The 18,915-nt window shown below is 30.0% G+C and overlaps 1 protein-coding gene across 3 annotated transcripts; it reads left to right on the forward strand.

The window, feature by feature from the left end:
- Window positions 1-11,952: 11,952 nt before the first annotated feature.
- Window positions 11,953-15,800, forward strand: LOC133673803 (uncharacterized). Of its 3 annotated transcripts, none has more exons than XM_062094695.1 (3): window positions 11,953-12,224; window positions 14,352-15,460; window positions 15,565-15,800. In XM_062094695.1, the coding sequence occupies exon 2, from the start codon at window positions 14,399-14,401 to the stop codon at window positions 15,407-15,409; it is 1,011 nt and encodes a 336-aa protein (XP_061950679.1). In that variant the 5' UTR covers window positions 11,953-12,224; window positions 14,352-14,398; the 3' UTR covers window positions 15,410-15,460; window positions 15,565-15,800. The 3 variants fall into 3 exon arrangements, with proteins under 3 accessions (XP_061950679.1, XP_061950680.1, XP_061950678.1); XM_062094696.1 differs by having other exon boundaries at window positions 11,994-12,224; window positions 13,088-15,460; XM_062094694.1 differs by having other exon boundaries at window positions 11,994-12,224; window positions 14,321-15,460.
- Window positions 15,801-18,915: the final 3,115 nt, after the last annotated feature.

Consider the following 18,915-nt stretch of genomic DNA (forward strand, 5'->3'; position numbering starts at 1 on the left):
TTTTTTTAATTTAGTTGATTAATATTAAATTATTTTTTATTTTGTTATCACAGTTTCATGACACGGATTCCAGGTCTGATGAGTTGACTTGATTTGGTGGATTAACCTAGTTGATTCGTTGATTCAGATTTTTTTTTAATTATATTTTTTCTTCTGATAGGTTTTTTTCTTTTTAATTAATTTTTTTTTGTTTAATTTAGTTCATTATTATTATTATTATTATTATTTCTATTTAGTTGTTATACTCTCATGAGACGCTTAGGTTTGACGACTTAATCCAGTTGATTCAGATTTTTTTCTTTTTTTTCATTAGTTTTTTTTTTTCAATTTAATCTTTTAATATTGTAACTATAACTAAAAGAGGTCAACCTTTCACTATGGATTGCACTGTAAAAATCTACAATGAAAGACGGATGCCTTTTAGTTATATGTTTTTTTTTGCTTGTTTTAATTAATCTTTTTTTGTTTAATTTAATTCATTAATATTAATTTTTTTAATTTAGTTATTACACTCTTATGACGAGGATTCTAGGTTTAACGGGTTAATCTGGTTTTCTTTTACTGTGCAATCCACAGTGAAAGATGCCTTTTAGTTATAGTTTTTCTTCTCTTAATTTTTCTCTTTTTAATTGATTTTTTTTGTTTAATTTAGTTCGTTAATATTAATTTTTTTCTATTTATTTATCACACTCTCATGACATATATCCCAGGTTTGACGAGTTAATCTGGTTTGGCGAGTTAACCCAGTTAATTTAGATTTTTTTTCTTTTTCTTAATTATTTTTTTTTTCTAATAATTTTTTTTTGTTTTTTTTCTTTTTAATTAATATTTTTTTTAAAATTTAGTTAGTTAATATTAATTTTTTTTATTTAGTTATTACACTCTCGTGACACGGATTCCAGGTTTGACAGGTTAACTCAATTAATTCAGAATTTTTTAAAAAAGGCTGAGGCCTTTTAGTTATAGGTTTTTTTTTTGCTTTTTTTTAGTTATTATTTTTTGTTTAAGGTAGTTCATTAATATTAATTTTTTTTATTTAGTTATCATACTCTTATAACATGGATCTCAGGTTTGATGAGTTAACCTGATTTGGCGGGGTAACCCAGTTGATTTAGATTTTTTCTTTTTCTTAATTAGTTTTTTTCTTCTGAAAGTTTTTTTTGTTTAATTTAGTTCGTTAATATTAAATTTTTTCTTTTTAGTATTATATTCTCATGACACGGATCCCAGGTTTGACGAGTTAACCAGGTTTGACGGGTTAACCCAGTTGATTCAGATTTTTTTTCATTAGTTTTTTTTCTTTCAATTTCATCTTTTGATATCGATTTGATTGAGAATTAAATTTCATGAATTATTTTGTTTACTTTTCATTAGATTATCGTGATCTCTTGAGGGAATTTTATTGTACCCCTCCTTGCAAGACACTATTCATTGGAATAGTGTTTTGCTTTGTTGTTTTTTTCTTTGTTTTTTCCTTTTCAATTAATCTTTTTTTTTAAAATTTTTTATGTAATATTTAATTTTTTCTATTTAGTTATCACACTTTCATGATAAGGTTTTATAACTAGTAGACCCACATCCAAGACTCTTTGGTCTGATATTTCAGCTAGACCCAAAGCTCTTGGATCTAGAGTTGCAGGCAGCCCATTTAAACTTGGATCATGTAAGTTTAATATTATTATGAATATTAAAAATATTATTATTTGTATTATAAATATTACTATTAGTATTATAATAGTAATATTATAAATATTACTCTTGGGTCAGATATTGTAATAAAAACCAAACCTCTTGGATTTAATTTTGTAAAAAAACTTAATATTTTTAGATATTATTTTTTTTAATATTTTTTATGTAAAATAAATTAACCTGTGCCACCTAACTAGTTGATACTAAAGATCATTGTTGATTTTTCTACTCATCGACATGTTGAACACCCTTTCCACGATTTAGGTGAGGTATCTCTTACTCCTAGTCTAAAATATGTACAAAATTAACGTCTAGCATTGGATCTAAGGATTTCAAAGATTCATGACGAGTTTTTGATGTGTTAGCGTGAGAATTTGGCTTAAGCCATATGGTCGTTTAATTATCTGTAAAGTGTTTTTCTCATAAAATGAAATTTATTAGGCGAGGGAGTACATCTGTTTATCTCTATACAGACTGTCCATATCAGATTAAAAGTTTACGTATTGAATCCTATTACTCATTGTAATAGATCTAAAGCATAGCTCCTTTTATGATAAATATATCTATTCTAATCTTAATTTTAAGGGGTTTAACTTAACTGGTTAGATTTTAAATTTATTTTTTAAAAGTTATTAGTTCGAGTCTCACAAACCTCAAGACTACTGAAAGCTTACATGATCATTAACTTTAGAACTCGTAGAATTAGTCAAGATACGTATAAACTAGCCGAACGCCTACGTTAATAATATATACATATGAATTCTAACAGTAATGTATTACTAACTACCTCTAAATGTTGACAATTCCTGTACTGGATAGGCTTGGATAATCTAGTTCTTCACATGAACTTTTTCTCATGATCAGTCGCTTCATCCTAGTATTTTACGAGGATTGCTTTGTCTATAGTCAATCATGAATATTTTGGTTTATCATACTATTTAAGATCAATTTCAACTTTTTTTTCTCATATTTGATTGATACGTGGATGTTCATTTTAGGTGTAAAAACATTCCCATTTTAGGCTTAGTCTAATTTATAAGCTTAGTAACATGGGGCACCCTATCAATTTCTCGAGTAGCAATAAAACAACATGAATGGGGCTTGTAGATCAAACAGCTTGCAACTGAAAGGTAATGTCCAGGGATTCAAAACCTGGAAATAAATGAGTTGCCATGACTTATATGCATGTCTGAGGCTTTCGATGAAGCCTATAAATATATTAGGCACAAGAACAAGATTTGTTTAGAAAAAACTTGATTAAGATTTCAGTTCACTGTGCCTGATATGGAAAATCTTCCTCCAACACCATCCAAAACAGATGAACAAACTAAAGTTTAGGACCTTTTAATTAAAATTAACTTAGACCGAAGGTAATCCGAGTGATATACATATTTTTGGTCCTTGGTTTCACATACATTCCTAGCCTAATTTAGTGTTTTATTCTTATTTTTAGTTTATTTTTTATGCAATTTACTTGTTTCTTATCTCTAGATGCAGATACAAGTAGCTGAATAGATAATCTTAAAAGATATTTCAATGTTTCTACTTATAGAGAAAGTTATTAGCTTAAAATGTAGTTGTCAGAGAAGTTACAGAGGACATTTCAAGCTTTCTAGAGAAGTCAGGATTATAAAAATCCAAGTTCATTAGAAAAGTCAGGAAATCTCGAGTAAAATTTCTGCCGGAGCACTTAACCTTTAGAAACCTATAACTTCAGCGCCTTGAGTCCAAATTGAGTGATTCAGAAGCCGAATTTAATCTACATGTTCATATCTACAACTTTAATCAGAGCCCAAGTTCAAAAGAAGCCTCTCCCAGTAAGAAAAGGAGCTGGGCAGTAGCGTGGATGGAAATGATTCAGCCAGGCACGTATTTTTAAAAAAAATTAATTTTTTTTTATACAAATTAATTTTTTAAATATTTTTAGATCACTTTGATATGTTGATTTTAAAAAATAAAAAAAATATTATTTTAATATATTTTAAAATAAAAAATATTTTAAACTACAACCACAACTATAATTTCAAATAGGATCGAAAAGTGAGGCGGTGGCATTGCAAAGACTTCACATATGGAAAGGGTGGATGATTTTTGGGGAGTGTAACGTGGGCAGCTGCCAAAGAAAATCCAAATAAGTTTGGTATTGAAAAGGATGGCTGGCATACTAATCTGGACGCTAGCACGAGTGTAGGCCTTGAAAATGGAAGGTGCAGTGCAATTAGTGGAGGCTGGGGTTATTCTTTTGTGGACAGGAGGGCGTGCGTCTAAGATTAAAGAGAAGGGGAACTGTGATATTAATTTAGGAACAGAAGGGGCTGGAGGGTGACAGATAAAAAGGGCAAAAGGTCTAGGTGACTGATTAATTGATGAGGTCGGTCGTCTTGCAGCGTGTTCCTACTACTAATAATAATAAAAAAAAAAACTGAGAAAACTTTGATTTTTATTTGGGCAAGGTTTAAAAAAAAAATCAATTTTTTTTATGGGGTTATTTAAGAGAGATTTAATGATGTCTAATTGAATGATCATTTAATTTCAGTTTTGATTTTATTTATTAATATTAATTTTTTATTGCTTATGATATTAATTAGGCTAGTATCTAGTTGATTATAATTGGTGATTGATTGCGAGATTTTAATTGATGAAAACATTATTCTTAATTAAAGTTGGTCATGGATGGATGAACTTATATTGAATGCATAGTATGTATTTGATGTATGATTTTTCAAAGTTTTGAGCTTTAATATTTGTTAAGTAAGATTGATTGCTAATAACAACTATTTTGCTTAATTGAATTTAGTATCATCATCCACACATTTAACAGACTTGATACGACCTAAGATTGAATTTCATGTCAGATTTAATTAAATTAAAATCAATAGGGGGATTAATTAATCATAATTGAGATACCTAATATTTTCTAAAATTGTTTTCTCCTTCGCTTGTTTTCAATGCATACCCTTTTTTTTTTTGAATTATTTAGCTTAATTAATCTTCAAACCACAATCATTCAAACTACTAATTTAATTTTATGTTAAGCAATTTGGTTAATTAGGTTAATTTACTCAACTAGCAAATCTTTAGATATGCTATATGTGATTTGTGCACTTGTTGGCTTTATAAATTTAATATTTGTGTGCATGATTCGTGAGCATCACCAACACCAACTTTTATAAGCTTAATTTTACAAAAGATTATAAAAAATACCTAGTATCATTACCTCACACTTATAAAGACCATTTTGCTTTATGTAATGATGAAATGTTTGACTTACAAAGAAGTCTCATAGAACATGCATTACCAATCAAGTTTGTATTTAATCCATACAAATAGCCTCCACAAAGAATGGTTCTAGATGTGATTGATTATGTCAAAATAAAAATTAACTGGATCCTAAAAGGTTGATTTATTAGGAAAATAACATATGCTTAATGGATATTTAATATAGTGCAAGTACTAAAAAAGAATGGAGTATGCATACATTTTAAAAACCTTAATTGTGTAACTTTAAATGACAAATATCAAATGTGAATGGTTGATATGTTGATCGATTCAGCAGTTGGCAATAAAATCCTCAACTTCATAGATGGACATTATGATATAATTAGATCTTTATTGCAAAAGATGATGAGTTAAAGTTTGCTTTTAAATATCATGGCTCACTTGGATTTTTTAAATGGGTAATGATGCCATTTAGCTTAAAGAATATTTGTGCTACGTATCAAAGAGCCATGAATTTAATCTTTCACGATACAATTAACCATAATATAGAGATCTATATTGATGATATCATGGTTAAATCAAAGTCTAAATCCAACCACTTGGATGAGATAGATTCAACCTTTAAAAGCATAAGAGTATATAATCTCAAGATGAATCCATTAAAATGTACATTTAATGTACAAGTAGGGAATTTCTAGTACATCAGTGTATAATAAAAGCAAGAAAAAAAAATAAAGGCTATCATAAAAGCATGGCTTCCATAAAATAAAAAGGAACTATAAGGCCTTAATAGAAAAATTGATTTTCTAAGGAGATTCATATTGAACACTATAGGAAAGATCAAACCATTTACTAAGTTATTGAAAGAAAATAATATAGTTGAGTTCTAATAGATTGAAAAACAACAAATTACTTTTTTTTTTAAAATAAAAACTTATTAGATAAATCTTCAATATTGAAAAAAAAAAAACAGGAAAGCCTTTACTATACATATTTACTATATAAGGATTAATTAGCAACATTTTAGCATAGAAGAATAAAGTTAAACATAAGCAAATTGTCTATTATCTCAGTTGCATTCTTGTAGATGTTGAAGAACATTACACTTCAATAATAATAAAAAAAGCTTTGTTTGTTTATATACATTTTCTATGTAAAGCTTTACTAGTAAATCTTTTCAAGTAAATATGTATGTGATTTGCAAAACATTTAATAAAACACATTTGATTTAATTCAATCTTAATCTAATTAGAGAAATTAAAATAGAATATTGGATTAGTCTATTAAATGCCATCAAATAAGCTGAATATAGTGGTTAAATTATGGTCTTTTAGGGGTTTTGTACGTATATAATTGGTAAAATATATCCAATTTTCTCAAAAGAGAATAATTACATCCTAGTAGCTACAAATTACTTCACTATATGGGTTGAAGCTATTCTTTATCGATCAATCAACTAAGAAATTATGATTAAATTCATTAAAGAACATATCATCCACATATTTAGACACCTAAAAACCCTCAATATTGATTAAGTATCAATATTTACTAGGAAAAATATAAAATAATTTGCCTAGGAGTATGGATTCAAATAATTCATTCTAATTCATATTATACTCATGACAATAGGCAAGTAGAATCGATGAATAAAACTTTGATTCTTAATATACATAAATTGATCACAAATAATGTTATGGCTTGGCATGATGCATTGTCAGAAATACTTGAGAATATAGAAATTCACAGAAGACTTTCTTAGAAACTTAACCATTTAATTTATTTTATAGCCATGATGTTATGTTGTCCATAAAACTTATATTTATTCACTTAGAATAGTTATAAAATGTGATATAAACAATATAAATTTTCAATCTGCTATGCTAAGAGAGTTAGAGGATTTGGATAAAGTGAGGCTCACTATATTAGGGCACTTACTAGCACCTAAGAAGAAGGTTCATAGAGTATACAATAAACATACTCAATAAAATAAATTAATTAAAGAACTGGTGTGGAAGGTCACATTAAGAGGGCTCATAAATCGATGCCAAAGTTATCAAATGATGTGCTTATTATCTAGTAAATCAAGATGATGAGATGTATTTTCCATTTATCAATGATTAATTTTTAAAGAAGTACCAGATCACTATAAAAATGAGATTTCTAAGAAAACTAAGGGATTAACTTAGAGATTACAAGTGTGAACTAGCTCTAGATTTATATTGTTTGTGTTTTGGGTCTGACAATTAGGCTATTTTCATACTACAACATGTTTTTGTTCTTTATTCTCAATAATGAAAAAAAATCTAAGTTATCAATAAAATAAGCTAATTAGGTTAATAATGAGCAGTTTTGTTCACAAATTATAAAGGTAAACTTAATATTAAATTATAAAATTCAGTGGCATTCATGAAATTATGAAGAGTGCAAAGAGAATAACAATTATTCATTACAATAACAAAAAAGCTTAGGAAAGATATATTTTTTAAAGTTCATGAGATCAAGGTAACCATAAAATTATAATTAAAGAAATATCTTCACAATGAATGTTGTTGTTGGTAACTATGATATGGAGGATAAGTAGTGTTTCCAAAATGTTTTAATGTTTATGAACTTCGTTGTCTCTTTGTTGAAGAAAAAATAGCAAAATGTCAAGTCTTTGCATATGAACATAGAACAAAGAAATGATAGCCAACAGTTCTATAGGGATAATAGGTAGTTGAGTCTTGTAAAACACTTTCTAGTATTTCAATTCCTTATCAAAGTGTTGGTGCATTTTATTAAACTAACTAATAAAGTCTATAGTAGCAACATTGAGTTATATGGGAGAAAAAATTAAATGTGTCATTATTGGTATCAAGAAAGGAGAGTTCAAGATTCTTAGTTAATTTATTTTCTAAAAATACGTGGTTTCTATAGAAGGAGATTTGGAGATTTTATGGAAGAAATCAATGAATTGGGAATTAATTGAAAAACTTTTACTATAAATAATGGCCAACCCCATGTATAATTTTCTTGATATAATTTATCTTTCATTGCTTTTATTTATAGCCTCTACAAGTTTATTTTCTTTAATTGCGTTCTTTTATTTTTTTAGCTAGTGTAGTTTAGTCACATTATCTTCTAGATTTATTAAAATCAAGTAGAGTTCCCTATATTTTATTTGATTTGTGAGGTTGCTATTAAATTTGGCTTAGGATTCATTTCATGATCATAGTTTCTCCTTGTTTAAAGAAAACAAATGAAGAACAATTAAAATAATTGATCCAAAAAATTATCTAACAGATCAACAAAACTCTACTAAATGGATGTTAAGATTACACTTCTTAATTAAAAAAAAAACAAGTTAAAAAGAGAAGGCAGTGACCCTAAAATAATAAGATCCAAGAAGAATGTTTACAAACATGCACTATCAGTTAATTGATCGACAATGATAAATGTTGATCTATAATTTGTTCCCACTACTATTTTTAGAAAGTTTCATGTGAGATTTGGGTAGTTTTCTTCATAAATATTGGATTCTTTAAAGATTAGATAATCTTTAACGTTCCTATCTGATATGCCATCTAAGATGCCGCATTTATGCTTATGTATCTTAATTTTGCCAAAAATAATGCATTCCACTTATAATATAAAAACTTGTGTGTGATTGCATTCTTAGGTATTAAATATAAAATTGATTGTGTATAAATATCTATTTTTTACATCTTTCACACCCGACATCACGACAATCACACTTTATTTCTTAGAAGGGAAAAAAGTTTTTTGTGGTTTAGAGGGGGGGAAGATCTTATGTTGAAAAGGAATCACTACATGATATTATGTTTACTAGAAAACCCCAGCTGATTTTTAGAGTTTTAAGGTAAAAGACTAGTTAAGCTAAATAGAAGATAATATCACCTTAAAATATCTTATCTAGGGTAAACTGCATCGCTTCTTATTTTCTATTTCTAATGGTCTGTTGTGTCTAATATCAGTACTCTATCTACATTGAACATAATATGTCTATTGTAATGAGTTAAACTCTAGGTGAACAAGTGGGTTAAAGCCTATCCATTCTAAAGTATAAGTCATCTTATCCACTCCTAATTGTTTGGTTAATTGATATGTTTACAACAATTTACTTATAATCATAATCTGTGACTATTAATAGTTTATATAAATGAATAATTAGGCGGGCTTTTATTGGGCTCATTAAACCCAACCCAAATAATGGGAGGTTCACTTGTAATTTTTTATTGAATAGGGTGTTTATGCCCCAGATCTAAATATCCAAGTAATAAGTATTATGGGTTGATCTACTTGGAGGTAGGATCTAGTGACAATGCTTTGGACTTACTAAGAAAAATTAATACCTTCAATTGACACTTAAAAGTTATTGATGGATATTAGATTTAAAGGTTAGAAAATCTGAAAGGAAAAAATGTTTTAAAAACAAAAGAGACTAAGATGTTACTCCTCATTAACATTTAAGATAATAACTTATTATGAGTCTATTTATCTCAAACACTACGAGTGAATAACAAATCATTTTTTTTTGTAGTTTTAAAAAAGAAAAGTTTTTGAAAGAGGTTTTGGAATGTTAGACCATAAAGGCCATTTTACTATGGGCTTAACCCTTAATGAGTTTTATAGATGAGTTATAAAACCCAATGTAAATTTATGAATGAGTGTGAACATTATCCTTTAATATAAAAGCAAACTCATGCATAAATAAAATAAAGGAATGACCAAAAATATCAAACATGAGCAAGATGCAAACTTTGAAAGAATCAGCATGATGCGTAAAGAATAAAATATTTAAAAACATATTGAATATATTTGCAATGCACATTCATTTATAAAACACATCATGACAAAAGAATTAAACACAAAAAATTCAAGTATCCATAAATATAAACAATCAATCTCAATATTATTCAAACCAAAAAATGTCATCATAATATTCATCCAAATCAACCATAAACCCAAATAATTATTCAAAAGATATTTAATGTTTTAAATGGACATTTCAGAGCGGTCAGAGTTTAGGGCTAAAAAGGTTGACACAATAACTAGAATAGTGCTGGAAAATTTAACAACGGTGGCTTGAATTGCATCGTGTCGTTTAGGCAAATTGTAGGGAGAAGAGGCTCGTGGCCTAGTCCATACAAAGCACCGCTTTTTTTTTTATTTTTATGGTGGAGGAGGTATAAGTCACTGTTGATAGTGGAGGAAGATCTAGTCATTCAAAGTTTGACCATTTATACCTTTAATGCTGTCTTTTCTGGACAACCTTGCTTCAAATGTGTCTTTATGCTTATTGGTAGGGAGGGGCGACACATAGACCACCTTATGTATTGCACCACTCCTTGGTCTTTCTCTTGATAGTTACGATGTAGGGCACCATCATCGGTGGGAGGAGATCTAATGACTTGAAAATTTAGATGTCATGTTGTTTTTTTTCCTTGTAGCAGTTATTGTTTTGTTTTTCTTCTCTCTCTCTCTCTCTCTCAATTTCTATTTGATTTATGGTTTCCACAAGTTAATGTGCTTTTAGGTATGTAATGAAGGAGATCGTGGTAGGCAAAATGTTGGTGGTTGGTTGGAATCCAGTGTCGGCGGGAAAGAGAAATGAGAGATCGTATCTCTTCTCTCTTTATTCTTTTATACTTTATTTCTTTACGTATTTTTTTTCTAAATTTTCTACACACTCTCTTTTCTCTCTTCTTAATTTTTGGCTCTTCAATAGTGGCTGGGTTTTGTAGTTAAAAGGAAAATGAAAGAGATAAGGCAAGGTTTTTTGGTGGGTTGGTTTTTGATGTAAGTGGCTAGGTTTTATATCCTCATGTTCTATTTCTTTTTCTCTTTATCTCTTGGTGGCTAGGATTTTTTTTGGTGGAAGAGAGGAGGTTATGGATTTTTTTTGTGTGGGAGATAAGGTTAGGTTTTTCTTTATGTTGTGGCTCCTCTCTTTAAATACTATTCACTTCTATTTATAATCTAATTCAGGAATATTTTTACTCCTGATCCCTTATCTTAAGTATATCCTAAAAATATTTCTATTGTATATTTTTGTTGGTTATTCATTCCTCTTATCTTGCACTTTAACTTTTTGTCTATTTTTTTCCTTATTTTGATTTTCATATTTTTTGAATTATTTTTTCAAAAACACATCGACATCAATTCGATAAGAAAAGTAATCGAGAATTATGAAATAGATGCAAATACGTTGAAAATATATTTTTGAATCTTGATTTTTTAAAAAGACATCGAGAAGATAAAAATAGTTGAAAATCACAAAATATATACGTGAATGATCGAAATGTATTGAAAACACAATTATTTAAAAAAGATTGGAAAATGTTTTGAAAAGGTATTCAAAATCCGAGTTATGACAACATTTGTCAAATTTTTTTATTTTTAAATATAAATGATAAAATCTTTTTAAGGAAGTAAAATATTAAATTTGATCAACTTAACATCTAAATAATTTTATGATATTCATAGAGTAACTAGTGACATTCTATTAGTTATTTTTTTAAATTAACTCTTAAAAAAGAGATAAATACAAGTAGGAGAGAAAATGCCTAAATCAAAATATTTTTATTATTTTTGGTGGGTCATGTATTTGATTTTTTCTTTCATTTATGTATATGTTCCTTTTTTAAGAGTGAATACAGAAAGTAATTAATAAAATACCGCTAATTATTTTTGAACACCATAAAAATTTTCTTTTAACTTTTATCAAGAAGAATCTATTTGATCGAGTTTTAGAATTTTAGGAAAGAAAAAAGGTTTTGGATCTTCGGATCTGGTTAGATTTCTAAACTGAAGAGGTAAATTGATTTGTGCTTGAAACTTCAAGGATAACATCGATTCATTTGAATCCTCCGTGGGCTAAATTGGACATACCCCAAACTTCAAGGGGCAAATTAAAATTTAGCCGATTATAATATAATATGCTGCGAGGCTGTGACCCTATCAGTTTCGCAAGGACAACAACCGTAGCGACTTAAATAGTCGTTGGAATTTCCAATTTATTTTTCTTTTTTCTATGTGTGTGTGTGTGTGTGTGTGTCTATATATATATATATATATATATATATATAGAGAGAGAGAGAGAGAGAGAGAGAGAGACTTGTCCTTCTTTCTCTCTTTCGTTTTTTATTTTTTTTTTCTTCTGTTTAATAGCTCACTTTCACCTCTTCTCTCCTTTTTCATCTGTCTTGAACTGAAAGGAGCCCTAGAACAACCCAAGAAAAAGCAGCCTCCTTCAAAATCGATCTCTTTTCATTCACGATCTATTAAAGTGGAATCGAATTCTCAAAGGACTTGTGGTAATATCTCTTATAAACTTTTCTGCTGTTTTTGGATGATTTCTCCTATTTAAATCTCTATTATTTATGTGTTAATTCTTATAGGTAGGGATCAGATTCTTTTATCACTCATTCATTTTGCTTGTAATTTCCGGGGTTTTTTTGAAAGGTTTAGGTTTTATTTGTTTGTGTTCTAATTGTGTCTGTGTTTGAGGTTAAAATTGTGGAAATAGAAACTAAGTTAAAAAGAAATGAAAAGGGTTTGATTTCTTATCTGCGATTTCTGTGCATATTCATTTAGTTTGATCTTTTGGCGGAATAAAAAAAAAAGAAAGAACTTTGTTTAGAAATTTCACATCTTGCCATTTGATTTTTGGCAATTTGAGTGTCCTAGTTATGTTGAGAGCTTATTATTATTATTATTATTATTATTATTATTATTATTGTTGTTGTTTTGTGGGAAAGATGGTAAAGGCTACTATATTTTTTTAGTGATTGTTTTTCAATTAGAACTGAAGTTTCTTTGAATCCCCTAACCAAAGTGAGGTGCAGGGTTGTGTATGCATTTTTTGTTTTCGTTGAAACCATTTGTGTTTGGGAGGATAATTTGGCTGTTGGAAAGTTTATAAAGCCGATTCTTTTAGGTATTGTATGTATGATCGATCATCTTGAAAACATTAATATGTACTGGCCATACTTAAGTGATTCGAAGATGTTCTGTATGTTTTGACTCCTGGAGAAAGAGAACATTGAGGGAGCTAGGTTATAATCACTTTTGTGGTGAAGAATTGTGTCTTCAACAATGCAAACTCTCTTCTGTGGCCTAGGAGTAACAATGAATATGGTAAAAACCAAGAGTGACATTGTGTTGTGACTTGTGTAAGGTCAAGTTTGCGGCATCCTTTGTGGCCTTGGGTAAAGTTGAAGGCTAAGAGGGCTCCTGCAACTTACAACTAGTTGAGTTCAGAGATTTGTAAAGATGGGCCGTGCATGCTCCTCCTATTCAATTCCTATGTTTCTGACAATAGCTAATTCAGGACTTGGACTCCATAAACTCATTATGAATACTAGTTTGAATGATCTTGTTCGTGTCAGAGAGCAGTATGGACTGTGAACGTACCATTGTGGGGGAATCTTGGTGCACAATTGATACCATGAAGGTGATGGCTGTTGCTCAAAAACATAATTGCACTGTCATGGTGTTGGATGCAGTCAACTTGCATTTGTAACTCTCATTCTTTCTCTTCTTCTTCTTCTTCTTCTTCTTCAATATTTGCCACTGCCGATAGTTGTATGATCAGAGAATGCCTTCTTTTGGTGGCTGTCCATCACTCAGGGACTGGACTTTATAAACTCATTACAAGTGATAGTTCATAAGAACAATACTGATGTAAAAAGCAATATGGATTTGGCTCATAATTGATGCCTTGAAGTCTGTGGCTGGACCTCCAAAACGTACTTGCACTTTAATAGTATTGAATGGTTTGTATCATCCCCACCCCCCTACCCCCCAACCACCACTCTTAACAAGTAAATAAAACATGGTTGTGCTTTATGTTGATTTCTTTATTGATACATTTTTTTTCAAGATGTTGTGGAGCATATAAGCTTCGGCAAGCACAGCTGATGCCTATGAACATAGGTTGTCTCACATGAGATATGTTTATTATTTTTATTTTTCCGTAGTTGTTTCAGTTTATGCATAAAATCTATATTGAATATATCTATAAGTCTGAAATTTTCATCAAGGGGAATATAAAGAGTATCTGTTTTCTCATAGAGAATGGTTGATGGTGGTCCATTTTTTCTCTTGTAACGTATATCTTATGTTTATGTAATTCTCCTTTAAACTGCTGTGGACTGGAACAATTTCTTGTCTGTGTATAAATTTGCAAGTCTGCCTTGAAAAAGGATATTTTTCTGTTAGCTGTGGCTTCTTGATCTTTTTTTCCTTTCTTTTGTTTGGGGTTGGTGTTCATGCATTTTCATGGGGTGTGTTAAACTCTAAAAGTCTATTGGGATTTCTATTTTCAGTTATTATTATTCTTTCTTAGAAATGCTAGCCTTTATTTCATTTATTGGGTTTTCTTATAAATGATCTTTATGTACTTTCTTAGAACGTCGTTCATTTTGCTGCTGTGGTGTTAGGAGCACTGGTTTCTTTAGTCTTCTCTTGATATTTTTGAAGTATCAACATGCCAAAGGATAGAAGAGATCGTTCCATATCTTTTGATAGGTACAGGACATCTCCTTATACATGCAGCTCCAGTTGTTCAAGACGATCTTCACCTAAAATCCCTTCAGATACTGAGGAGAATTTGAAGGAATGGGAAGAGGCCAGGTGCCCTGTATGCATGGAACATCCTCATAATGCTGTTCTCCTTATTTGTTCTTCACATGAGAAAGGTTGCCGTCCTTACATGTGTGACACAAGCTATCGTCATTCTAATTGTCTTGATCAGTTTCGGAAGTCATTTGCAGAAACAACACCAACAACTCCACAACCACAAGAAAGTAGGCTTAGAACCATGAATTCTCCTGCAGTCGTCAGCTCAGTATCAACAGTTATAGTTCCACCAGAAGATCTATCTGAGGAAGGATCCTTACCCACTGAAACCATTTCTTGTGAGAACAAGGTGCAGCCAAAGCTAGTATGCCCACTCTGTCGGGGGCAGATAAAAGAGTGGGTTGTCACTGAACCTGCACGAAGTTTCATGAATGCAAAACCAAGAAGCTGTGCCTGTGAGACATGCAATTTTAGTGGCACGTATTCGGATCTCAGGAAGCATGCGAGGCTTGAACACCCACTTGTTCGACCATCAGAGGCTGATCCAGAGCGGCAACGTAATTGGAGGAGGCTGGAGCGTCAGAGGGACCTTGGCGACTTGCTTAGCACCCTCCAATCTTCGTTTGGAGAAGAGAGGGGTGATGAGCCTATAGATGATGGTGGTTGGCTTACTGTATTCTTTCTTATAAGAGTTTTTAGACCTGGATCTAGTCCAAGGAGTAGTAGCTGGTCTGGTACATCAAGAGCCAGAGCACCGCTAGGTTTCAGAAGGAGAGCCACCCGGCATTGGGGGGAGAATCATGAAGGTGAAACTGGATCTTCTTCCAGAGAGGATGACAATGATTCTTCAGATGGCGGGTCAGGCCCTTGGAGGCGCAGCGAGCGGATCAGGCGAAGGACAACGCCAGACCAGTTGTGATTGTGGAACTTTGTGGTATCATTTTGGTTGCTTTTAGAAGATCCTACGACTGTAAGTCATGCTGCTTTCAGACTACTCTGTTGAATGATTTATATGTTTGTTCTTTGGAAATTATATAATATAAGCTGAATGTATAAACTTTTGTGGTGTTGCAGGCGGAACATAAGGAACCAAGGTTCTTTGGCAAGCATTGGATGAAGTTCCACGAAGTATCAAATGGTTTCTCTTAGAAGTTGCTTGATTGTTTATCCTAAGAGTGAGCATATTGTAACTTGATGAAAAGAGAATTAAATAATTTATATCCTTGGCATTTGTTGTTGTTTGGGTTATGTCAAATATTCTATATTTCAATTACTAGAAAGCTGGAAATAAATTTGCTGGTTGTTGACTATGGAAGGCTGTTGTTTCGTCCAATTGCTTGACAGCAGCCCAGCTTTGTCGGGAAGAGTATAGGTAAAATGTTAATTAACATGTTTAGACGAGAAAAGAGGACGCCTGAAAAATGGTTTGTAGGGGAATTTGAACCTCAGTGCATGTTTTTTTGTGTAATCTACCATCACTCTCATGCTCTCTCTCTCTCTCTCTCTCTCTCTCTCTGCCCCTCTCTAAAACCTTCAATGCATCTTCTGACTAAAATAATTTAAGCATATCACCAATTGTTTCCTTTCCTCTTCCTCTTCTACTCTCTTTCCATAGTTACTTAGGGTCTTATCTAAACTTGTAGTGTCATAGAATTTTTTATAACTATTACGTTTCATAACTTATTTATTCCCTCTTACCATTCTTTCGAATTTAATGTATGTCCTCAGATTAATATTGTTTGTACTAAATATCATGACAACACAATCGAGAAGTGGGTAGAAATTCGGAATTATTTTGTCTTGATAAATTTATAAGTTCTAACTGAAGGAAAAAAGAAGAAGATAAGATCAAAGACAGCAAGAGAAGACAGTTTATGTGTTTAAAGTTTTTACAATCTTAAGAGTTTTTATTACTTTTCCTTGAGGTTTAAGTTTTGTAAGACCAAGGGCTCATTTGTTTTGCCTAAAATATTTCATACATGAAAAATATTATTTTACTTGTAAAATGTTTTACATATAAAATATTTTTAATTTTTGGTTTAAAATATATTTTCATGTAAAATATTTTACATGTAATATTTTTCAATAGTGGTGGTGGTAATTGACATAGTTGGATAATATTGTAATTGAATTATTATTATTAAAATATTTTATAGGATTTCATGAGCTGAAAATATTATTTTTCAGTTAATAAACTAAATTTTAAGGTTGACTGCACAATATTTTACTTTGACTATTTTTCCTGTAAAATATTTTACACCGGAAACAAACTTTTTGAAAAATATTATTTAGATACAAACATAAGAAAATCTAGAAAATATTTTCTTGTAAACATTTTATGCAAAATAAACATACAAACATGTGTTTTTCCAACATTCTAATAGAAGAGAGAGTGGAGGGTTGTTAGTGGTTTATTAATATATATTTTTGAATATTTTTTTTAATTACATTTTTTATTAAAATTATGTTACATAACATGTATTTAAAAGAAATCATATTTTTTTCTTTTTAATGTGAAGCTTACTTGGTACAAAATATACTATTTGGGAAACAATATTAAAAATACATCATTTTAACAAATTAGATGTTAATCTTAATTTGTAAACAAAAATCGATAAAATAACCCATCAATTATTTATTAGAAACTTTTTTGTTATTTTGTTATTGCTATATTCTTTTTTTTTTTGTTTCTTTAACATAAAAAGAACATTTTACTCCGTGGTTAGTTGTTGGGCAATCAAAAGATCAACATTGATAATTAATTATTAATAGCTAAGGATTGTTAGTACGATGATAAAACTTAATTAGCACTCAATCCTTTCTAGTATTATAATTCTTTATTGATCTTCAGAATTCTAAAATAAAAGTTTAACTATGCTATAGGAAAGATACTATCATCCTAAAATATTCTACCCGAGATAACCTGGATTGTTACTCTTGCCTTTTATTTTTAATAATTTATTATGCATAATCTACTATTGGTCTATCTACATGGGTTATAGTGGGTCTACTATTAAGAGTTAAACCTTAGATCGTTGGTTTAAAGTCTAACCATTCTAAGATCTGGTTCATTTATGTTACTTCTGGTTATTATCTTTTTATAATACTTGGTGAATTGACATGTCTACACCTTATTATTCTTGATAATGACATATGACCAATTAGTCTATCAAACCTTGCAAATTAATAACTAATGAGCTTATATTGGGCTTATTGAACCTCGCTTAGATTTTAGAAAGAGTCCATAAATAATACTTTGTTAAGGTTCATTATTCCTATAATACCTAAATTTCACTCGTAATATTTGCTAAATGAATGAAGATTGTATGTCACAGTTCTACCTAAACGGTGACCATCATATGTTCATCTATTTAGAATAGGATCTGGTGACATGAAAGTCATTTATGGACTAAGTTTTGACAAATTACCCTTTTAGGGTTCACTTGTTTTTTAGACATGTTATTTAACAATCACCTTCTTATGATTTTAACTTGTTGCCCCTCATTAATGTTTGTACACACCGATGTTATGACTTGTGTATGCACAACAAATGAATTACCTTTTGGATTCTTATTAGCATGCATGTACGAGAATTCATTAAAGAAGCCAATACTTCTAATTTTATGGTGAATATAGAACTAGATATTTCAAAGGCATATTTTCATTTAAAAATTAAAAGGATGAGCTACTTCTTTTAAAATTCAAGATAATAGTTCATGCTGAGTCAATTTATTCTAAATATTAATAGTGAATAGCAAAACATATTTTGACATGCTTCTTTTTTTCTTTATTTTTTAAAATAAAGTAAGGATGGTTGCTCCTCTTAGTATTCAAAGTAATGACCTATGTTAAGTCTATTTAGCCTAAATACAAAGAGTGAATAGCAAAATACTTTTTAAATTTTCTTAGAAAACACAAGGATGATGTTTCTTTTAGTTTGGAATGTCAGCCTATTTAGGCATTTTTATATGGGATAAGACCCATTGGGTTTTTTAAACTAGTTTCAAAACCCACAAATGCATATATACTAGGTTTCGATTGTTTTTGTTGAAAAGTTGAATAAGACAACATTCATGTATTGGAAAATTTTGAAACATAATGAAATGGGAAGAGACATGCTGTTTATTTGAGTTAGGATAACACTAAAAATGCTTAAAAACACATAAAAATACAAGATGGAACTAGTCTATGTATCTCAACTAGATGTAATTTTAAGGGAAACACATGAAAATAGTTTTGGAAAATCCAGGACTTGGTGAAAGATAGGTTTTTTAGAAGATCTAATTTGGTTGGTCTTGGGGCTGGCTTGTAGGAAACCAATTATAACATATCCATATAGAACAAGCACATCAACATAAGAAAATAAAACATGCATCAAGCATAACAACCAACTATGAAAATACTATAATAAAGATGCATGTTTTG

This window comes from Populus nigra, chromosome 15 (genome assembly GCF_951802175.1).
Source record: "Populus nigra chromosome 15, ddPopNigr1.1, whole genome shotgun sequence".
Taxonomy (NCBI): Eukaryota; Viridiplantae; Streptophyta; class Magnoliopsida; order Malpighiales; family Salicaceae; genus Populus; species Populus nigra.

Excerpts from the sequence above, each read along its gene's own strand:
- LOC133673803 (XM_062094695.1), top strand. The coding sequence starts at position 14,399 with ATGCCAAAGGATAGAAGAGATCGTTCCATATCTTTTGATAGGTACAGG.